Source organism: Quercus lobata, chromosome 2, assembly GCF_001633185.2.
Source record: "Quercus lobata isolate SW786 chromosome 2, ValleyOak3.0 Primary Assembly, whole genome shotgun sequence".
Classification (NCBI taxonomy): Eukaryota; Viridiplantae; Streptophyta; class Magnoliopsida; order Fagales; family Fagaceae; genus Quercus; species Quercus lobata.
In genome coordinates this window covers 25,660,731-25,685,517 of record NC_044905.1, presented here as the reverse complement: position 1 = coordinate 25,685,517, position 24,787 = coordinate 25,660,731, and the positions used below count along the sequence as shown (strand labels likewise).

General features: G+C 36.2%; 1 protein-coding gene across 2 annotated transcripts; it reads right to left on the bottom strand.

Moving 5' to 3' along the window:
- Window positions 1–990: 990 nt before the first annotated feature.
- On the bottom strand, window positions 991–23,679 carry LOC115975091 (autophagy-related protein 3-like). 2 transcript variants are annotated; one of them, XM_031095734.1, is made up of 10 exons: window positions 23,377–23,678; window positions 23,229–23,299; window positions 21,787–21,900; window positions 21,546–21,712; window positions 20,069–20,154; window positions 18,939–18,990; window positions 17,657–17,722; window positions 16,627–16,754; window positions 12,403–12,505; window positions 991–1,266 (listed from the first exon to the last, which is right to left on the bottom strand). In XM_031095734.1, exons 1-9 carry the CDS (start codon window positions 23,535–23,537, stop codon window positions 12,409–12,411), a joined length of 942 nt encoding a protein of 313 aa, XP_030951594.1. In that variant the 5' UTR covers window positions 23,538–23,678; the 3' UTR covers window positions 991–1,266; window positions 12,403–12,408. The 2 variants fall into 2 exon arrangements, with proteins under 2 accessions (XP_030951594.1, XP_030951596.1); XM_031095736.1 differs by lacking the exon at window positions 991–1,266 and adding an exon at window positions 11,821–11,904 and having other exon boundaries at window positions 23,377–23,679.
- Window positions 23,680–24,787: the final 1,108 nt, after the last annotated feature.

Genomic DNA, 24,787 nt, shown 5'->3' with positions numbered 1-24,787 from the left:
TTAAAAAAACAGAAGAAAAGAAAAGAAAGAAGAAGAAGAAGAAGAAAATCTCACAAATGAACAAATAAATTCATAAAAAAGAGTTAGACAAAAAAATGAAATTATATATATAACATAAAGCTAATGATGAAAATAACCATAATGATTTTCAAACATGTAATGTAATATAATAATTCTTGATTATAAAACTACTATATTCTTTTTCAAATGCATATATCACTTATAGAATTTTTCCAACAATACTTGTTACAATTATTTTACAATTTTTTTTTTTTTCAAAATTGAAATTGTTAAAATCCTACATAAGAAGTGGAAAAGTTCCCCTTTTTTTTTTGTTCATTTTCTTTGTAATCTATTGGCCATGTGCTGAGTAGCTAGCTAATAATGGATGCACGGACAAAAAGATTACAAAATATCCACGAAGCAGGAACCAATTTAACGTTAGCTTCTTCCTCGAAATTAAGAATTATCTTATGTTTCTTGAACTTGAATAGAATCATGCTCTGGTTAGTTAAATAATACACCGTATCAGCCACTAAGCCATTCTTTGAAGTCCATGTCGAAGTTTCATGTACGAAAATATGTTAAAGAGGCTTCTCCTGCTATGTTGCAACTTGCAAAGCATCCAAAATATATTGGAGTTTTCCATAATTCTGGGGGTGTGCAAATGATCCTTGCATGCTTACTTTGTGGCTTAGGTGAATTACTGCTCCTGTGATATTCTATATGTTTTGAATGAAGGGAAAGGAGAGGAGAGGAGAGTAGAAAGACGGAAGAGGAGACGGAAAGGGGCCCGGAATGTGCTAAATATGAGGGGAGGAAAAGAAAATTTATGGTGCCACTATATTGGTATATTTTCCTGCTTCCCATAAAAAAGGGTTGGGGTGTTTTTGTTGTGACTTTGTAGTCTGTGCAGAGTCGCCCACACCCCCTTTTTTCCCAAGTCAGTCAAAGAAAAGAAAAGCAGGGGGAGAAAAAAAAAACCATATATTCACGTCTGAACTCTTTTGAGTTCTATTTATTAAATAAAACAGCTTTGTTATGCCAATAATGAGCAACTCAACTTCAACCCTGGCTTATTGAGTAGGGCATGCCAACTATAGACAGCTTCAATAAGCGATTGTCTCCCTTTAATATAAAGAAAACTGTACAACAATAATTACAGAACAGATTCCACAACTGTGGTCAGTCTAGCATAAATTACTAATAAACAGAGACAGTTGACTGATTTCTGCTTGCATTATACATTAAACCTGTGGCTTCAATCTGGCAAGACATATCATTCCCACATTAAAAACATTGAATCAAAAAGATGTCAGACATCAAGAACACAATTAACTAATTTACAAACAACAAAATCATGTGGCACTGAATATATGAAAAAAAGAAAGTATGGGGACTTCCACACGTGAATCAATATACATTGACATGGTATACCTGTATATCACTTCGGCCATTCTGTTACTTTCCCAGCCTTTTAAGATTGTTGTTGCATTATCATATTACCAAACTATATATATATATATATATATATATATCATTATTACTATCAATACCATGATATGGTCATCATTATTATCAAAATTTAATTCCTCCTAGAATTTAAGATTGGTAACAAATTCGATCTTGAGTTTCCAATTATTTCAATCAAAACCTTGAACTTCCACTATCATTTCACTTCATCCCTCAATTGAAAATGACCATTTCATGTACCTAAAAATCATGGTTGCATTTTAGTCATTAATTCATTCATCATACCGCATGAAAATGATCTTGAGGTTCCAGTGATCACAACGATGCGTTCGATTTCCAAATCGGACAGTCGGATCAAAAGATAACGTAAGATTAAGTTTCAACGGTCTGCATGCATTCATTTGGATAAAACCTATCACTTATGATTAATTTTGATTGGTTGTTAATTAAATGAATTTTTGTGATTGGTGGAATATTTTTATTAAAGTGTGATTTGTTGCATAGGAATAAAAGAAATAAGTTGATAATATTAAATTTAGACTAATAATTAGATTTTTGGCATAATTATCTTTAAAAATAATTATTTTAAAAATCCTAATTATCACATTGGGATGAAGTTTATCATGAAAATAGCTCTGAAATTCGTCCAAATACAATTTTAGACTTGGAAAACACTTCAAAACCGAGTTAATCAAGTATCAATTTTCAGATTCACATTTCAGGACAATTTTGGCATAGTAAACATCAAAATTTGGACTAGGCTATTTCTAGCAAAGTTGTAGGGAATTGAATTTTCCTTCAGCTATCAAAATTTCAGCTCAATACAAATTTTGAGTAGAGACATATGGTCAAAATACTGAAATGTGTTCAGATTTGAAAATCCAGCACAATTCTTATCCAAGTCTCTCTTTTTTTCTTTTCTTTTTTTCAAAGGATTTTCCTCCTACATTTTTTTGCTTATTTTTTAAGCTGATCTGACTTTTTTTTTTAAGCAATTAACACCTCTATAAATAGAAAAAATACCCAAAATTCAACACCCTTTTCCCCTAACATAAAAAAAACCTATTGAAATCTTTTAAAACTTATGATCTTCGCTAGACCAAAAACTTCTAGAGATCATTCTCTTCAAGATTTTCTTCTGTGTTAATGAGCCTTTTTTAGACCTTAGAAAGATCTCTTCTCTCTAATTTCTAAAGAAATCTCCCTTGTTTTCATTCATTCATGCAGGTTAGTAGGTTTTAATTTTCTTCACATGCTTTGATTGTTCATATGATTTCTTTGTATGCTCATTAAGATTGTTCACATGATTGCTTCTCATGCTCATGCTGCCATGATTAATTTTCCTACATGATGATTATATGATATAAAGAATGCTTACTAACAGAAAATAAAATCTTGAAGGGAATGATCTTTAGAAGTTTCTGGTCTAGTGAGGATCAGACGTTCTAAAGAACTTCAAGAGGTTCTTTTACATTAGGGGAAGAAAGTGCTAAATTTTGCGTATTTTCCTCTATAAAGTGTTAATTGCTTAAAAAATAAGTCAGATCAGCTTAATAAATAAGCAAAAAAATGTAGGGAAAAATCCAAAAAAAAAAAAAAAGGATTTGGATAAGAATTGAGCTGAATTTTCAGATCTGAATACGTTTCAAGATTTTGACCATATCTCTATACTCAAAATTCGGATTGAGCTGAAATTTTGACAACTGAAGGAAAATTCGATGCCCTACAACTTTGCCAGAAATAGCCTAGTCCGAATTTTGATGTTTACTATGCCAAAAGTGTCCTGCAACGTGAATCTGAAAACTACTACTTTATTAACAAGTTTTTGAAGTGTTTTCCAAGTCTAAAACTGTATTTGGACAAAGTTTAGAGTTATTTTCATGATAAACATCATCCCAAAGTGATAATTAGGATTTTTAAAATAATTATCCCAAAAATCTAATTATCAGTCCAAATTTAATATTATCAACTTATTTCTTTTATTCCAATGCCTCAAATCACACTTCAATAAAAATATTTCATCAATCACAAAAATTCATTTAATTAATTTTAATTAACAACCAATTAAAATTAATTCAAATCAATCATATGCGATAGGTTTCACCAGAATGAATGCATGCAAACTGTTGAAACTTGATCTTATGATATCTTTTAATCCGATTGTCCAATTTGGAAACGGAAAACATTGTTGTGACCGTTGGAACCTCAAGATCATTTTCATGCTATATGATGAATGAGTTAATAACTAAAATGCAACCATGATTTTTTGATACATAAAATGACCATTTTGTTATCTTCCAAGGTTAAATTATGGGTGCGAAATTGAGTGTCTACACTATGTTAACTTACTCAAGTGCAATGTCCCTAATAACCCTAAAACAATCACAATTTGCATGAATATTGCCTTACAAAAATATGGTTGTTGGAAGAGAAGAGTGCAATGGAGAGAGAGGGAGAGATTTTCTTGGGTTTTCTTCATTTGAGAAAAATAAGCAAAAAGGTGTTGGAGTCTTTTAGCAAAAAATTGCATTTTAAAAAACTACTCCTAAAAGTACAGTATATTTGAAACTTTTTCACCAAATATGGTACTTTTGAAATTGTCACCAAAATACATGATTTTAGGTAGAGTTGGTAGTTACACATATGGCAAGTTGGCAACATTGCCACATTTGCAAAAGACACAATTTCACAATAAAAACCATTTCTTGAAAGTTCGGATTGGTAAGGATGGGGTCTAAAACTCATATTTTACATCATCCAATAAGAGATTATCATATCAGCATTTTACTAAAAATTCAATACATCTCACCATACATAATTACACCACATTAGTGTTTTACTTTAAACCTGAAATATGGTGTCTATTGAGATGTCATCCGGTGTGATCCGATGTATTTATGTTTTAGTAATATGATGATGTGGCATGTCCTTATTTTAGGGTGTAAACCAAAGGGTTTAACCACATCCTTATAGAATTTAATCTTTTTCTTGAATACATGATTTCTATTTTAAATGAAATAATATCTTAAGGACATAATTTCTTTTGTAAATGAAAATGTGTTTCAAGACATTAGTTTTATTGTAAATGTTGGCAAGAGAGGATAGTTGAGTAAATATAAAGCATCTTTTAGTTTTTCACTAATGCCTTTTTTCATCTTACTCAGTGATGCTTCCCTCTCTCTTCCTCGATCAAATCCAAAGAGTGAAGTCAATTCAAGGTTTAGATGTATAATGACTTTTTATTTTTATTTTCAAGGGTCAGGGCTTTGGCTATTTGTTGGTTAGAATATCTAGAAACTACATATGGCAGCAAGGAAGTCAAAAGGAAGAAGTGGAAAATGGGAATAGTTGAAGAAAGGGAAGATGGGAGAAAAATTGGGAATGGATGAAAGAAAGGAAGATGGGACCCCAGGGTGGGAGAGACTTGACTCTATCGAGTAAAGCTCACAATACATCAAATGAACCTCCATCATCTATCCATTGGTTGACTAGGTCAACACATTGTTTCTTGCAATGCTCGTAGGTACGTGTGATCAGAGGTCGAGATGGGGGTAACAATGAGTGCATCCAAGTAATCCAAGTGCTAGAGAATTCCAATTACGTGTAATCCAAGTGCTAGGAATGGCATGTGGTAGAGAATTCCAATTACGTCCTTAACATACACCAAACAGTTTTCCAAAAGTAGCTCATGAACCTAACATCTCTATTTGATACAACGGTTTAGGAAGCCATATAATTTGACAATCTCATCAAAGAAAAGATTGCAACCTTAGACACATTAAAAGTTTTGGAGCATGGGATGAAATGAGCCATTTTAAAGAATCTATCTATCAATACGAGAATGGAATTGTACTTTCTAAGGGTGTGAGGAAGACCTAGTATGAAATCCATGTTTTTATCTTCCCAAGGGCGATGTGGTATAGGTAGATTATAAAGACCAGTGTTTTTTTTTGATAAGTAATAAAGAAGTATATTCAAAAATCTACCTCATGAAAACAGAGGCAGAGCAGACAATACAGAGAGAGAAACAAACAGAAAAAGAAAAGAAAACAAGAAAACAAGCAGAAAACAGCAAAGAACTAAATACAAAGGGAGAACAAAGGAACAAAGGGAGAGAATCACTAGAGGTGAGTCCCCAAACCCTAGACCAATCAAAAAGAGAACCACAAAAATAAGCGAGCAACTGGTCATCGGATTTGTCCCTGTTCTCAAAAGTTCGCCAATTTCGCTCCCTCCAAATACATCACATTAGGCACAACGGAGCTACATTCCAAATGCTAGAAGAGTGCTTTCCAAACCAGTTCCACCAACTGAAGAGCAAATCTGCAACCGATCTAGGCAAGACCCAAGAAATCCCGAAAGATCTGAAAATCAAGCTCCACAACTTATAAGCTTTTTCACAATGGAGAAGCAAATGGTTCACCGTCTCCCCATTGCAACGACACATAATACACCAATCAACCAGCTCAAAGCCTCTACGCCGCAAAGTGTCCCCTGTAAGAATCTTCTCCCAAGCAGCAGTCCAAACAAAGAAAGAGACGTGCGTAGGGGCCTTAACCTTCCAAATACCTTTCCAAGGAAAAGTAAAAGGAGAGGGACTTCGAAGCTTGTCATAAAAGGAGCGAATGTTGAAATCCCCCTTCTTCGACAATTTCCAAATCATGCGGTCTCCTTGCTCGGAGTGAGGTAAACAAGAATCCAAGGTATGGAGAAAATCCTCCACCTCTCCCATCTCCCAATCATTAGGATCCCTAAGAAAAGGAACCTTCCAACTTCTACGAGCCTCGGTCCCCAATCTTTCGAGAGACGAGGCCACAAAAGCCTCTCTATTAGAAACAATCCCATACACAACCGGAAAGGAAAGATGGAGTGGAGAGTCCCCACACCACTGATCTGTCCAAAACTTCACTCTATCCCCCACCCCTATCTCAAACCGGAAAAACTTGCTAAAAACCTCCCAACCTTTTCGGATACTTCTCCATAAACCACACCCATGAACACCCCTACCCAACTTGGAAGACCAACCCCCCCACTCTTCCCCAAACTTCAAAGCTACAACCCTCCTCCAAAGACGAGTCTCCTCAACCCCAAACCGCCATAACCACTTCCCAAGTAAAGCTTTATTAAAGGTAGTTAGTTTCCTAATACCCAAGCCACCATTAACCTTAGGAGCACACACCTTATCCCACCCCACCAAATGAACCTTCGACTCCCCCCACAGGAAGTCCCTCTGAATCTTCTCAATTTTATTAGCCACATGCGACGGAATGGTGAAGAGAGATAAATAGTAAGTAGGAAGGCTGGAAAGCGTACTCTTGAGTAGCGTCAATCTTCCACCTTTTGACAAATACAACCTCTTCCACCCGGCCAACCTCCGATTAATCTTCTCCAAAATAGGATTCCAAATAGAAGGGGACTTATGAGAAGCCCCCAACGGCATACCAAGGTAGGTCATAGGCAAGGACCCAATCCGGCAACCCAAAATCTCTGCCAAGGCATGAATATTATTAACCTCCCCTACTGGAACCATCTCACTCTTAAGGACATTAACCTTCAAACCAGTCACAGCCTAAAAACAAAGGAGAAGCATCCGCACATGAAGGATCTGCTCCACTTCCGCATCACAAAACAAAATAGTATCATCCGCAAATAGAAGGTGCGAGACATATTCCCCTACACCCCGTCTACCAACAGCCTTGAAACCCCTAATCAGGCCAGCACCTTCAACTCTTTTCAACATCCTACTTAAGACCTCCATCATGACTAGAAATAACATTAGAGATAGCGGATCCCCTTGTCTCAGACCCCTCGTGCTCCCTAAAAAGTCAACTAGAGCCCCATTAATCAAAATAGAAAACTGGACCGTCGAAATACAGGTGCGGATCCATCTAACCCACTTCTCCCTGAAGCCCATTCTCTTCAGAAGGTCTAGAAGAGCCTCCCAATTCACATGATCGTAAGCTTTCTCAATGTCTAGCTTACAAATAACCCCCGGGATCTTACTCTTCACTCGACTATCAACACACTCATTGGCAATAAGAACTGAGTCAAGAATCTGTCTTCCTCCCACAAAACTATTCTGAGTCTCAGAAATCAGGTAATCTAAAACCAGTTTCAAACGATTCGCCAAAACCTTAGACAAGATCTTGTACAAGCTCCCCACCAAGCTAATAGGCCTGAAATCTCGAATATTGGAACCATCATTCTTCTTAGGAATAAGAACTAAGAAGGTAACATTCAAAGATTTCTCAAACTTACTATGTTGATAGAACTCCTCAAAAACTGCTAGGACATCCCTTTCCACCACTCTCCAGCAATGGTGGAAAAAGGCCATAGAGAAGCCGTCTGGACCTAGAGCTTTATCTCCGGCCAACTCGTTAACGGCTAGAAGAATTTCCTCCTTCTCAAACCTCCTTTCAAGCCAACCCCTCTCTGACCCATCTATCTGGTCAAACTCCAAACCTTCCACAAAAGGCCTCCACTCCTCCGTCTCTTGATACAAATTTTTATAAAAGTTTACTACCTGGGCAGCCACCTCGGATTCCTCCTCATAAATCACCTAATCCACCTCCAAAATACTCAGATTATTATACCTTCTGCGGGAATTTGCCATCCTATGGAAAAATTTAGTATTATTATCTCCTTCCTTAATCCATAACATCTTTGATTTCTGTCTCCATGAGATTTCTTCCAAAGAGAGAAGATTCTTAACTTCAGATCTCACCACATCTCTCTCACAAGCCTCAGCATCAGAGAGGCCAAATTCCCCTTCTTTGGCATCAAAGGATTTCAGAGCCTCTAATAAATGAGACTTTTTGCGCCCCACACGACCAAACTCCAGCCGGTTCCACTGAATGATATCCTCTTTCAAAGCCTTCAGCTTTTTGGCAAACACAAAGCTAGGAGTACTAGAGAAGAAATGACGATTCCACCAAGAATGAACTCTATCAATAAACCCATCCGACTTAAGCCACATATTCTCAAACCTAAACGGACTTTTACCCCTCGCTATTCCCTCTACCTCCACAAGAATTGGGAAATGATCTGAAACAGGACGAGGTAAAATCCGTTGGGTCACATCCGGGAAGTGCTCCTCCCAATCATGAGACACCAAAACTCTGTCTATCCTAGACATCGAGGGCTGATTTGAACCGCTAGACCAAGTATATCTTCCACCCTCCGGAGGCAAGTCAATCAAATTAAGATCGCCAATGAACTCCGAAAATATTTCCATGGCCGGAGTAAGACAAGAATAACCCAACCGTTCACTAGGGAAGCGAACAATATTAAAATCCCCGATGCAACACCAAGGGACATTCCAATAATGCTGAACACCAGCCAACTCGTCCCACATTAGACCCCTCTCATTATTGTCAATTGGGCCATAAACACCCGAACACGCCCAAGTGAATCCGTCCCCCACCCCACGCCACCAAACAGACACAGAGAAAGAACCCACCAAACACTCCGACCTCTCTAAGACCCTCCTATCCCACATCAACAAAACCCCACCCGCCGTCTGGACAGCATCTAATGCCACCCAATCCATAAAAGGACAACTCCATAAGCTACCAACCAACTATCTGTCCAGGCCAGCAAGTTTAGTTTCTTGAAGGCAAATTATGTCGCACTTCCAATCACGCAATAAATTTTTCACTATCAAACGTTTCCGACCGTCATTCAGACCCCTAACATTCCAAGAAAGAATCTTCAAATTCATAAAGACAATACAATCCCAACTGACCAAAAACTCAGCAGCCAGCACGCTGCCTACCATCATAATTAACCGAAGATTGCAAATTCCTCAGTTCCCTCATCCCTTTCTCCTTAAAAATGACAACTTTTCTTGTAGCAGTAGCTTTCCTGTTCTACTCTTTGGCAGCCTCTGTCTCCCTCTCAATCTTTTGTAACAATGCAATACATAAGTTCTCATGCCTGCACAAAGGCAGCCCCACCAGTTTACTAAACCCAGGAAGTCTGTTCTTCTCCCATCTAGAAATATCCAACGTGTTCACACTCTCCACGCTCAACGGACCCAGTCTCGACAGTGGGGAGACCAGCGTCCCTTCCCGGTTGCTCCAAGAGGTCGTCGGAGCTGGAACCGGCGACGAAGGGGCCATCGGCCACCACCAGAGGCATCGCGCTCCGGTCCGACGCTCCTTGCTGACGAGCCTTGGGGCAAGCCTCAATAGCCAGAACCTGGGTTGATTTACCTTCCCCAGCCATAGAGCTCTCACCCAAATCAGAGAAACTTGGGCCTGAGCAAAAAGAACCCATCACAGGGCTTGTTCCACGGCCCAAACCTGGCCTAAGAGCTTCCTGTTTGGTTCCTTGAGGAGCCCAATTAAGGACCTTAGAAGCATCAGAGATGCATTCCCGTTCCACTTCACGTGCCATCCCTCTGATCTTTGAAACTCCCCCTTTCTTTCTAACCCAAGAGACCCGTCTCCTCCCTATCCCATCAACCTCTATGACAAGACCTCTCCCTGACCAACAAGATCTCCTAAAATCAGACTTCTTCCCCTTTTCATCAGCTTTTGAATTCAAAAGGCTTGGAAAATGTAACCTAGTATCTGCCAGCTTCTGCTTACCCACCTCAGCCACCTCACTCAACCGTTGCTCCCTCCAAATCCTTCCCACCACCCCCAACCTTTCAAACTTGCTCACTGGAATTTCCCCCATTTTTGCACCTGAGAGTTTCAGATTCTCCCTCTTTTTCTCCTTTCCCAGCTGTATTAGCTTCTCTTTGGCTGTGGGTCCAAAATGTGACAGCTGCTTTCTAACCTCAGTTCTTCCATGAATGCCTTGCACAACTTCAGCAAAAGTTCTAGAGTTTTGGTCCTCCATGTTATACTTCCGCACCTGAGGAATGAATTTAGGAGGACCATTTCCACCCACTGCATAATGAGAAGGAAACAACAATTTCCTTAGTTCTAGACCAAACACCCTCTAACCGTATCTCTCTTTGCCTTCCGGTATAATAATCGATCTCCTAGTCCCACCAGCTTTGAGTTCAGATAACAGCAAGAACTGGCCTGAGGAGTTGGAACACCATTGGAGAGTGAAGGCAGTGTCACCCTCTCTAAGAGTGAAAAACTGCTAGAAGCTCTTCCCAACAACAAGGTGTTCAATGCAAAACATTAACCAATGGGCTGCATTCTTGCTCATGAAAACTGATCTCATGGCAAACTTGCCCCTCTCAAAAATCCTTAATAAGAAAAAACGACCCCCTTCCTCTACAACTAGTTGAAAAGATTTAGACTCAAAAGTGAAAGCTACGTACCCCCCCCCCCCCATTGGGAATCAGAAAACTAATGGACAATTAGACTTCAAATATGCTAAACTCCACTTTTCCATGCGACATTCATCTAGTTTGGGCAGAGACTATTTATATTAGGCAAAGATAAGAGAGGGGCAAGTTTGCTTGCGATGCTTAGCCAGTTGAGGTGAAGTGTTCCACTCTAAGGAGATAAAGCTTGAAATTGAATGCAAACCTCAGGAAGTGTTCTTTCTTTATTAATAGTCATTTTCTTAGGTTTGTGGTCTCATCTGAGGAAGTGTCTGTTGACCCATAGAAGCTTAAAGCCATAATAGTGGAATGGCATGAGCCCAAAAACATCCATGAAATTCAAAGTTTCCATGAGCTCACAAACTTTTATCGTTGCTTCATACGTGGATTCAGTACAATCATGGCACCAATCACTGATTGTGTGAAGTAAGGCAAGTTCTCCCTAAGTCACCACATGCTAGGGTTTTTGAGTCTACAGTAGAGTTTGTCAATCACATGCACGAGTTCCATATAGACATCAACAATCAAATTCATGCTAGTAATATTAAATATAAAACTCGATTTGATTCACATCGACACCATTTAAATTTCAATTTAGGGGATTACATCATGATTCAAATCAGGCCTAAACGATATCCTTTAGGAATCGTCAAGAAACTGCAGGCCGTTAGGTCCATTCAAGGTATTTAAGCAAATTGGACCTAATGCATATTTCATAGATATTCCATCTGATTATGGCATTAGTTCCACCTTTAATAGAGGATTTAATTACTTTTAAAGGTCCAACATTTTTCCCAAATGATCCTTTTGAGGATCATTTCCCTATTCCATTGGCCAACCCTAGCCCAACCTTACACCACCTATTTTTCAACAAGTACATAAAGATATTAGTGATGTAATTTTGGATGAGCAAACTATTTTCACCACGGATGGAGCTGTCTAACACTTCTTGGTTTGTTGGCAAGGACGAATAGAGTCCGATTGCACATGGATTACTAGAGAGGAGCTACATCCTACAGCAGCTTGATCCCAATCTCCTAGAGCATATGGATTACTTAGATGCACTCACTTCTACCCCATCTTGACCTCCAATCACACGTACCTACGGGCATCGAAAGAAATATCGTGCTGACCCAATCAACCTGTGGATAGATGATGAAGGTTCATTTGATGTTGCTTGATCATTGAGAGCTTTACTCGACAAGGTCAAGTCTCTCCCCCCTCGAGGGAGTTGGCACAAAAACCAAATGAGGGGATTATCTTTTATCTTTATCATTATGTATTTGGATTAGTTTAGACTACTTTAAAGGATTAGTAATTTGAGTTCAACTAAGATTAGCTTTCATCGATACGTTGTTTAGCCAATATGCATGTTATGTTCACAGGGTGGGAATACAAGAATAGTAATGAATATATGTGTATGTATATATATAAAATGGTAATTTTTCTTTAGCCAGCACTTAGTTATAACTTCTCCCTGAAAGTACAACCATACATTAATGAGGGAATACAAATAACAGTTATGTCTAATCAAAATTATATTCTATAATCACCAATCATAATAGAGACTTAACATTACTTCTTAAATTCATTTGTAGAACATAGAGAAAGGGGGAAATTAAGATAAAGATAGGATTTACCTCTCATCAATTGCTTGATCTACCAAGATCAAAGTCTAGGGTGTAATCATATTCGATTGTTGGAATTACAGATGCCACAAACTTCAGGAATAAGAAGAGGTACCTGAAAACATAAGTGATATAAAAATAAAAAATAAAATATCCAGAGGTTTAAAGAAAAAATGGGAAGATTGAAAACCAAAACATACATAGATGACAAGCTAACCATTGACATCAATTAATTTGCAAATAAGAGGGGGTCCAGAAGCCGAGACATAACAACTCTAAATGTTTCAGACTAGCTTTTCTAGAAAACTACCTAATGTCACATTTTATTTTGTCTACAAACATTTAAATACACTAGCAAGAATGATCAACAGAAAACCATTGCAAGCATACTGAACACCCCATTTAACCATTCTTTTTGATAATTTGATAGTTAGGAGAGGGGGTATTTTAACCCTAAATATCTCCATTGAAAATACTAAAAGGTATCCATTGGGCTACTAGGCTCTTGGAAACCATTCTTTTTTCTTTTTTTTTTAATAAGTAATAGAAATTTTATTGATAAAGAAAAGTACTCTATGTTCATGATGATGAACACATAGTTCTTAAAGCAATTACAAGCAAATCAAATAGAAATTCTAACAGAGTGTAAGAAATCAGAAATGGAAGTACACTCTGTAAAACTCCAAGTCCAAGACCAATCAAACAAAGTCCGGCATTAGCAAGGACTTCAAATGATCAATAGGTTTCACAAAATCCTCAAAAGTGCAGTTGTTACGTTCCCGCCAAACTAACCACTTCAGACATGCTGGTAGCAAATTTCAAACATATGAGAAATGCTTCCCCAACCAGTTCCTCCACCCATACAAAGAGATGTTACATTTTCCAACATCACCCATTGAATCCTAAATATTAGGAAAACTTCACTCTGCAACATATGAGCAAACTCACAGTGAAGCAAAAGATGATCCACAATTTCCCCATCACAGCGACACATGCAGTACCAATTAACATGGGGAAGTCCCCTCTTAACAAGGTTACTGATAGTAAGAATCCAACCCTATGCAGCTGCCCACTACCCATAAAAAGAATGAACCCCTTAAACAACCATTATTATTGAATTAATTATACCAAATGACATCAAAGGTTTGATAATATCATTTTCTTTTGACAGTTTAAAAAAAAATAAAACAAAACTAGTAACATACTCTGTCTATCCCATAATGCCACTATACTGTTACTGTTTTGAAATTTTCTCTTTCTTTTTTTTTTTTTTTTTTTTTTTTGGTGGGGGGAGGGTGGGGAGGGGGGGGGGTGTTAAGTAATGAAATTTTTATTGATGAAAAGGAACTATCCCATGCTTAAACAAGGAACGGTCCTAATTGAGGATTATAATCAAAAGGAAAGAGAATGAATAGAATCAATAATAGAATGGATTTCTCTATGACTTGATACACAATACCATTTGAACAATGTTATTATAAAAGAAGATTTTAAATGAACAAATGAGGGCTCCACATCTTCAAAACTACACTGATTTCTCTCTCTCCAAACTGTCCACATTAGACATAAGAGAGTCAAATTCCAAACAATGGGGGAGTGTTTGACAAACCAGTTCCTCCATCCACTTAGACACTCGAACACACTTTTAGGATTACCAAAAGAGCCCCTAACACCAAAAAAAAAAGTTCATAATTCATAAGTTGTGTTATAATGCAACAACAAACAGTATTAGATCCACCGCTACACCTACACATGCAACACCATTTCTACCATAGGAATTCCTCTCTTCATGAAACTATCACAAGTTAATACCTTCCCCCTATGTTCTTGTCCACATGAAGAAAGCAACTCTTTTTGGAGCCAAAACACTTCAAATGCTTTTCCAGGAGAAATAACCATCACAAGAACCTCTCAAAGGCTCTAATAAGACCTAGCATCAAACCTTCCATTACTGTAAAATTCCACCTCATATGATCTGGTTCCTTAGTGTTAGAAGAATTGTTAAATGATTAAATTTTCCCTTTCCTAACAGGTTAAACGTTTGGGACGAGCAGTACTTTATCATGGAATCAGAGCAAGCAGTCATGAGCTCAAACCTTGTCTCCACTCTACCTCCCATTTTAAAATATATAAATAAATAAATAAATAAATAAAAATTATGAGCTAGACCCCACTTATTGAGAGGACGTCTAGGCCCACACATGAAGAGTGTTAGAATAATAGTTAAATAATTAAATTACCATTTTCTAACAGTGTGAACTTTTTGGACAAATGGTAGTTTATCTCTTGCTATTTGGGATATTGGAATACAAAATGTCAAGAATGCACCTATTCCAAATTATTCCTAATCAAAGAATCGCACATCCTACATAGAAAAGTGGTGAACTTCCCTGGGTCTTGATGACCATCAATGTAGGTGCCTCCAATATCACCATTGTACATTAGAATAATATCAACAAAGAATTCTAATGAGAATCTATGTTGACCTGACTTTTTCAAGCTCTGGGCCGATCTAGAGGTTGATGAGACTACTAAATCACGAGTACAGGACACTAGGATGTGGGCCTTGATGGGCTGAAACTCATTTTATTGGCCAGTTCTCATGTGGCCTAATCAATCCCGATGGGCTTCCAGAATTATTTTCTTTAATGGATCAGGTTGACGAAGCATCATGTGCCCAGGCTTACACAATTTATCAAATACTTACTTTTTTTTTCTCTGCCTTTTGCTTCACCTGATTTCAACCAAACCCTCACTACTAAATCTTAAAAACTCTCTACACTCAGCAGCAGAGTTCATTCATGATCAATCCTCAGTCAGCACAACACATGACAACATCGCTTCTTCATTTCCATGAACATCCTATGGCGATGTGACACAAGTGGAGAAAAAGGAGAATGCAGTGACATGTGGTAACCAAAAGAGCTTGAAGTTGATTCACTAGTGTTTGGAGGCTAGTGAATGGCGATTGGAATCGTCTGTGACAATGATTTGGCAATCAAGGCAAGTGGCGCAGTCACACAGCAAAGCTAACAAGCCTATGTGATGCCACTCTAAGATGAAGATCAAGCATGAGACCGATAGATCCCCCTGTTGATTTGATCATGTGGGCTGGTAGGGTGTGCTTTGGTGGTGGTGGTGGTGGTGGTGGTGTTGGGTAATCAGTCTTTATAGTTGCGGCTTGTGATTTGCTATGGGTGGGGTAATGGGCTTGTCGGTGGTGACTTTCCAATGGGTAGGGAGGGAAATGTGACAACAAATGTTTTTCATTTCTTTTCTTTTTTTCCTGGCTATCAACAGTGTGTGTAATTTGGGTATTCTGCCAAGAATCTTGTAGCTCAATTAGCACCTCCTAGTGTTTCCAACAAAGATGTCCATGTTCAAATCCCCCCTCTCCCATTGTAACTATCAAAAACATTGGGATATTTTCTGCTCTTCTTTTTTAGGTACAGCTTATAGGTTTCAATCAGGTATATAACCTTAGGTGGTTTGGGTTTTGTCTGAGGATGGTAACAATGATTATTTTGGCCGATAGAAATAGGGTTGTGGCTGTAATTTTGTTGTGACCCACAATAATACTTGAATACCACAATCAAATTTTGTTTTGATACCAAAAATGATGCAGCACAAATTCTCAAGGGGATTGAGAATCAACAAGAATAGAAAATTTAAAAAACTAGGAATGAGCATCTAAGCTTGTGTGGAATCAGCACCAAATAAGGAAAAGAACAAAAATAGGAATCAACACCTAAGGTTAGCTGAAGTTAGCACCATACCATTGAAAAAAATTCCAACTAAAAATCTTTTTAATTCAAGTAAATTGTAAGTAATACCACACTTTAGATTCTTTAAATAGAGTTTCAAAGTTTTTATCTTAATAAGGAAAGAAAAGGAAACAACTCTAGCCCATAATATTATTTCTACTAACCCATAAGAAAAGCAATTAAATGCCCTAATAGTAGGAAAAGGAAATAATATTTAACCAATTACAAATTTATATTAATAAAGAAATCCTAGAAATTAATTGACTAGGCCTTAGCTCAACTGGTAGCAAGGTCCATGCATAAGGTCACCAATTAGGTCAACAACAAGGCAATAAATATTAATCAACTTGTCTACATGACTGTTTTGATGGTAATCAACAAGGCAGCCCAGTCGGACACAATGCTAATTATAAGAAGTATGGACAAATCAATTCTCAATATGCCAATAACAGATACAAGGAGGAAAACTTACTTGTCAACTTCTGGTTCAACCCCATGTGACATTAGAACATCAATAATCTTCTTCATCACGGCTCCATGTCGACATGGATGAACAGATGCATGCTTTCCAGGCAAGTGGTGATGGTCTTCAATGGTTACCTTTTACATTATTGAATTAGAATAAGAATATATTGCCAAACGGATACTTCAGCAGATGAGAAACTTAGGAATGCGATCATGCAAGGAAAATAATGCACAAAAATTAGGCAAAGCACAACTTTTCTCATAAAGCTGAAGTTATTGACAGAGCCAAGAGAGCACATACGATATAAATCTTAGGTTCCAAATCAATACTGCATTTCACAGCTTTTATTGGTAATGTTCACAGCTTTAGTCATCTATACAGCCAGTAAGAGACCCCAATAAAGCAAGATCCCATTAAGTTGACAACTCAACTGAAATCTCATTAATATCCTCATTTCTAAATATTAAAAAAAAAAAAAAAATCAATAGACTTTGAATTTAAGCTAGGGAGCCACCACAAACATATTGTGTTGGTGACAGGCTTGATGAATTGATAATTACTCAAGGGCTTCCTACTTGTGCAAGAAGGTCATCTCAATATGGTCCAAGTTTCGAGTGACTAAATTTATATCTAGTAAAGGTCTACAACAATGACTTGATATCAAATATATATGCTTTGGTCCATGTAATATGTCGTTGGGCATTTCATTCCTAAATATTTGTTAAAGATAATAATTCTATACAGACCAGTAAATCTATTCTTCAGATTATTCACATGCTTCAAGACATTAAAGTTATATTTAATTTTAAGTGTACACCTACAAAACCAAAAGCCCTTGGGTAACATGAACCCATAACTTTAGTGTTCAGCTTCTAAAGAGGATTTTTCTCTCCAACCATACAATGGATGCATCATCAGTTCTAGGAATTCTTGTCAAACTTAGACATAGGCTTCCAATATACATCATTTGGTAGACATCATAAAAGGACTCCAAAACATTTACAAGAAAATAAACAATTCCACTGACTTAACTCACCGTTTTGTGTGCATGGTCTTGACTAACATCTTCAAGTACAAGTTCTGGTTGCAAAAGCATCCTTGACTGCCACAAGACACCAGAAAGTGCTCAATAATGAAGTTAAATAATCATGTGGAAAAATGGTTGATTCCTTTTTATTTTTTTGTTCATTATGATTTCACGACTTTGCATATACTGGTGCATATGATTCAAATGATCAACACATTTACACTTTCCTGTACATGCTTCATCACTACCATCATGATAAACTTCTGGTGGTATGTGCCAAAAAAGAAATGTCATTTTGCATTTGCAATTTTGATAAGCTAAAAAAACAAAATACACCACTAAAGGGGATTTAGACTTCAAGTATAACAAAACTTCAAAGTTGGGAAAAAAAGATCAAGAAAAGTTTGTAAACCATGCAGGAAAAAACCTTGAACACAAATAGTAATAAAATTTCTTTTGTTTCAAAAGGAAAAACTAAAAAAAAGAAGGTGCATCTCAAGTGCAGGGCAAGATATTTTGGAAAATCATCCGAAAGAGGAACATATGTGACTGAATGCTGAGAGATTTCAGAAGGTGATGAAAAAGATGCCAGTTGTTTCAAATAAAATTCATATACAAAAGAAAATTGTGCAAATAATTTGGTATTTTGGTCAAAGTCAAATATTATTTGGGAAATTGTTCAATTACATGTTAATATATCATGTCATCTTGGCATAATGTTAAAGTAAAAGAAATTTTATGACTAACACCACTATACTTTAGTATCATATTGGCAGACACTTGACCAGAACTTAAATCATATATAAAAAGACATGCATGTTCAACTTGTGCACAGTGCATTCCATATGAAAAAATATTTAATGAAGATTCAAAGATTAGTAATGAATAAATGGCAAAGTACTGTATTTCATTTCAATTTTGTACTTCAGTTTGATTTTCCTCATTCTTTTTATTAAATTCCGGCAGCTTAGAAGGCCTGAGAGCATTTCAATCGTTGCTTAAGTAAATTAGGCCACAAGATTGAGAGAAACCATCTTTCATGCCACATAACATGCCTTCGTCATTTGTGAAAGTCATGTTAATGCTCTTCCGATACCATGGTTAAATCTCAGCACAAGTAGTCATGATAAAGGTCATACCTAGTATACAAAGCTCCAACTTTTGCAAGGTTTGGGAGAGGTGATTGGTATCCAGTCACAATGCAAAATGAATATCAATGGACCAAATCTTTGCTACTTCAGTTATCCAACATACATAAGCTACAAGGATAAGAAAAATTAGAGTAACAAACCTCATCATATCCGGTAAGCCATACTCGAGGTGTTTGATAATATTTATCATACCTGGGAAAAAAGAGACACAAAACATCAGGTCCAAATCATGATGATATAAAAAGCACAAAGGATTTTAGTTAAAATGCAAAGATAATGAAAACCATCAGTGAAAAAAAAAAATCCACCATATATCCCCACATTAATTGTAATAACTTGGTGTCCAAATGCAAGTAACAGATACACCCAAGTAATAACTTTTAGTAATCAGACCAGAGTCATGTGTCAACAATAACAACAGGAAACAAAAGCTTTTTTTTTTTATAACAGATAGAAATTCTACTCTAACCTAATCTAAGTGTATGTGTGTGAAGTTTCTTCTTGGAGACTTGAACCACAGCCCTTGCCCCCCAAACCCCACAAGCATTTATGCTTGTGGAGTGACCATCGTGCCAAGGGTGCACGGTGGTAGAAACAAAAGCTTTTAAAATCATAAAGAATCCATTTTGGCAGCTGAATTAGTAAGCTGGATTAAGGAAATTAAAGTCCAAACAAGTGCTAAAATATAAAAATGGGCTGTGGTCCAAATATGACTTAGTGAGAAGTGTATCGACCTATAGCTCTATAATATGCCCGGGCAGTAGGCCTTTAGAGTGGGCTGGTCATGTAATAAAAGGGCCTGGTTCCAAAACCATTGCTGGGATGTTTCCAGCAGCAAAATGGACCCAGTGAAGCCCACAAACAGAATTATTTGAAAAGGAAAAGAAATCTTTAAACTCATTTCCTAAGAAGTTAGCTTCACGTCTCAGCATGATTGAATTAAATGATACAAAACTACTACTGCCTGTTCCAGCAAGGATTCTTGAATCATTCAAGAAAAGCATGTGTCCTGACTTTAAAGAAGTTCCCATAAGAAATCAGAAATTTGCAAAGTAATTAGAAGTAAATCTTTGAAACCTACAGAAACTATTTTGGCCTCAGTATAAAAAATTAATTAATTAAAAACTAAATTTAAAAAAATATATATAAAAAATAAAAAAAACCACCATACTGATTCTTTAAGGTTATATAACTGATTTCCAAGAAAACATTCTACTTCAAAGTCCAAAATGTGATAAGAAGTAACTTTACTTTAAAACTTTAATCTTACGTGATGCTGATGTCATATGTTCGGGTTCGAAGAATATTATCATCATCAGGTTCTTGAGCCACAAGATATGTAGACCGAAGTGTTGCCTGCATTGAGTATATAGACATAAATGATAAAACCACAACAACTAGAACACTCCTAATGGATGTTCAATTCAATGGCAATAACAGTAACATTATTTACAGCCATCAACCTAGCGCAATTACCACACGAAATCATCATTAGTATTCATGCATTATACATCATTTATGGCCATCAGCATAAAGAAATCACACATTTTTCCCCTATTTCAGAAGCAAGTTATCCCCTCATCCTCCTACGTTGTTACTAGGACATGATGTACAAATAAATTACAGATGCATTGTTTAAATCCATGACCAGACAAAAATACATGTTGCCAAAAGTTTCTTCTTCAATGTCAAGGAAAAGTGAAGTTTCCAAGCAACAAAATGTGTTCAACACAGGCGCACATAACATGAAACAAAAACAAACACAAACTTGATGCAGAAGGAAATTCTATGATTTATTAATAAGCTTGACTGTCTTGTATTATTTCAATTCCAAATTCTCGACAATCCTTAAAATAGTATTTTGATCAACAAACCTCAGAATCTGTAGCCATTCAGACCACTACATTTATTGTAGAAATACTAATTTCTGAATTATATTTAAAAGGCCGTCCTTCATAAACATGTCCATATCACAAAATCTAACATAATCAATTTCTCTCCATAAAGTTGTTTCAAACTTGATAGATGGGATTTCTTATGACAAACTGATATATAGGATTTCTATCTGTGCTTATTATGTATATTCTAACTCATTACAGAAGAAAAAAAAAAAAAGTTAAGATTCCTCTTCACAGTTAATTATTCTTATCCATCAGCGTGTACCCTGCTGCTGAAAATGATTTACATTTCTAAATATGGATATATTACCAAAAAGAAACAGTTAGACCCTTGACCTATAGTCCGATGTATAGAAAACCGAAAAACATTAGTTAGTAGACGTCATGAAATTGAGTCACTGTCTTGATCTCATGAGTTGTACACAGTATTTATTAGTATTTTCCTCCATCAAAAAGAGGAAAAAGTTAAGATTCTTCTTCATTGTTAATTTACACTATCCACTCGACAATATGAATTGCTCTTCTGTACTGCTTAGGTCCTCATGCCAACAACAGTTTACATCCCCAAATATGAGATATTACCAGAAAGCAGCATTTAGACCTTTGAGCTATAGCACGATGTATAGAAAACCAAGAAACATTAGTGAGTAGACAAACCAAGTTGCAGTATTGATTTCATGAGATATTCATGTGGTAATATATATATATGTTAATTTATCCAAAAAGATTTAAAAAAAAAATTCTACATAAATAGATTCTAATTTATCCAAGAGAAATAAAATAAAAAGCTGTAAAATTTCAAGCAATTCTAACAGGCCTTTGAAAATAGTTAGAATTGTAACAACATACAGGGTCCATTTCAATAAGGTTGTCAGGTTCATCGTATTCGGCCATGTCTGGAATATCTTCTTCCTCCTCACCCCCAAAGTATGAAGGAATTGACTGAATAGGATTCTTATTGCTGATTTCAAGGGTCTCCATGGAAGGCAAGTTATCATCCTCATCACAATTATTTTCTAAGAAAATACAAGGCAAAGATCAAAAGTGTACACGTAAGTCAGAAAATTTCATGCTCCAATTAGACACACACCTTTTGGGTTACCATGAGTTGCCAGCCAACCATCATTATCTTCATTATCAATTAGCACTTCACCTCCAACTTCATATTCTTCTTCTAAAGATGCAACCCTTCGTAGACAAGGAACTGAAAATGAAGTTTTTAATTCTTAATAAATTTTGACACTAAAATTTGGAAGGGAGGGTGGGGGAGGAAGAGAGAAAAAAGGGCATCTAAACAAATGAAGTAATTTGACAAGGAATGTTTGCATAGGAAATGCAGAAAAGTTGCTCATTCTCCACTAGTGAAATATGTAATATATTCAGGTTCTGCCAACAATATCTCATGTACACAATATTAATCAAAGTGTACAGAAAACTCCTCTGTATTTCTCTGTAATAATATTGCATCTCGCTGTGTGCCTTATGAGATCAATAAGGGCATTTCAGATCACAAAAAAAGGTCTTTTTTTTTTACTAAATTTAAATGTGCCACAAGTCACAACCATTGCAATTCGCCCCAAACTATTTTCGATACACCAATAACTTATTTTCGATACGTCATCCTCAAATAAGTTACGATTGCAATGCCAATAATCTTAAATATAGGTGCTCTGCAAGCATATTCAAAGGGGCTATGGGTCTAAACAGTATAATTAGGCATGGAAACTCTGTGAGTCCTTCATGTTTCAAGTGGGTGCCAACACTTATTGCTCTACCAGATTGTCAGATGTTTGTAACGTAATCTGAATAATAATTCAACACTACAAGAATAATAACTTAGACAATTTAGTTTACGAGTAGATTTGCACTTGCTGCTCTATGAAAGATAGTAAATTAATGCTTCTAAATCCCACAGTTCATGAATAGCTCAATGCTCATTGTTTCCGAGAACAGAGAAAATAAATGCGTTCCAATCCTTTAGTAATCACAAAGTATAACCGATTGACGATTAGAAGACCTAAGCAAAGAGTGTAAATTGATGCCTGTTTTTTGGAATCCCCCCTTCCACTAATACAAAAAAGGGAGCAACCGATATTAATTTTTTAAAATTTTACTTCTTTTTGTATCGTTCTGAGATTTTAGTGACAGTTGTAGTGACATTTCCTATAAAAAAATTTCACTGACAAGAACCTATCATGGTGAGTGAAGAGTGCTTTATCAAATGTATATACATTGTTGAGAAAAATAACAAAATTATAAGCACATTCAAATTGCAATAACGGACAAAATTTTCCACCAAACTAGTTTGGAACCTGTTGTGACGCGACCAATTTAATGTTTAAAACTTAATAGGGCATGTGATGAATCATTGAAAAACTTGTCCTATTTTTGGTAAAGTAATCTACTTAATACTTAAATGATATTGCACAATTTCAAAGATAATCCCAGAATTAGAAGTAACAGCATTCACAGCTTTAACTTTACTTAATTGGAGTTCTATCTTTGGATGATGCTTTTTTTTTTTTTTTTTACCATTTCTAGTGATGAGGAACTGCTTTTCCGGAGGTAAATATGACTTCATCTTGCTTTGCTCGCCTGATTCCCTACCAACCAAAAAAAAAAACAAATGAAGAGTACTGGCGTTGATTTGATTTGATTGAAAATAGAAATAGGGACTGACCAAGACCAGGTGGGGCATTTGGAGACGAGATTATCGCCGGCGACGATGAATTCGGTGATGCTGAGAACGCCTTTTTCCTTCAGGGCAGAGACGGTGCGGGGAGCTGTGATTCTCTCTACGGTGCCTTTGAAGGCTTCGTGAAGTTTCTGAGATAGCACCATCTCTCCCACTCACTCACTCACTCACTCACTCTTCTTAGCCAAATATCAGATACTGTGAGTCGTGACACTAATAAATAAATCACTTTTGAAAAATTGGAGATAAATATGGTTTAACTCTCGTAAGTCGTATCAACTATCAACTAGAGTTTTAGTTGAACTCTAATTCCAAATTCTTCTATAAAATAAAGACTCTAATACCAAAAGTGGAATTATTTAAAAATTAAATTAGTTCAAAATTAGATTTTTTTTTTTATTAAGTTCAAAATTAGATATATGGTAGAAGAGAAGGAGAATTATTTACAATTAATTTTATTGGAATAAAATTGTCACTTAACGTAAAAAGAAAAAAAAAATGAAGAATTTAAATTAAAAAGAAAAAGTTCACGTCAAGAAAGTGTAAAAATAAAAAATGATAGCAACAATTAAGCTTTTATATTTTATCCAAAGAATGGATAAAGCATAGTAGAGGAAAATGTGACGAGCAAATAAGATATTTTTTTATCTAAAAACAATTACTACATTTTGTTACATCCACTTGGCAAAATTACAACTTGTAAGGCCAATTTTTATTATGTAGTATAGTATGTATATTAATTAGAGCATTCCGTCATTTTGTGCAAAATGGCATAAGTGCATTCATATTAACTCGTGCAGAAATTTATGTACATTTTAACAAAAAAAACTTATTTTACAAAAAAAAAAAAAAATCTAAATGCAAAATACAAAATGAATAGAACATTCACATTAACTCGTACAAAAAATTATGTCTATTTTAACATTAAGATATACATAAATTTATACACTTACGGTAGAAATTTTGTAAATTTACACATCTTTAATTTGATTGACGTAGGTGATTTTGGGGTTGAATGTCTAAAATTGATACATTTTTCTATTTTTCAAAGCATTCATAATTAATTTTCTAATCAATACCTTTTTCTATTAAAATATTATTTATTCTTTAATATTTTTTTTATTTCTCTCAACTTTTTCATTCCCTCTCCAATATGTTTCACCTTCACCTGCTCAAGATTTAGGGTATGTTTAGTTGGAAGTGGAAAGGGAATAAGGTAAATGGAAAATAAACGAGAGAAAATGAGATCGTGTGTTATTTGCTAAGAAGGGGGGGGGGGGGGGGGGAGAGAAAATTTTTAAGTGGGGCTTAGACATTTTCCACTGCCCACACAGAACCTAATTCTCCAAGGTGGAGAGAGAACAGGCATGATTGTGGTTGTTAGATGGTAAATGAC

Bases quoted from the DNA above. Each gene is read 5' to 3' on its own strand.
- LOC115975091 (XM_031095736.1), bottom strand. From the start codon at position 23,537: ATGGTGCTATCTCAGAAACTTCACGAAGCCTTCAAAGGCACCGTAGAG. The intron at 21,713-21,786 runs GTGTGTGTCTAA...GTATTTTCTTAG, and splicing joins AACTCATGGTAACCCAAAAG to AAAATAATTGTGATGAGGAT. The intron at 16,755-17,656 runs GTGAGTTAAGTC...ATAATGTAAAAG, and splicing joins AAGACCATGCACACAAAACG to GTAACCATTGAAGACCATCA.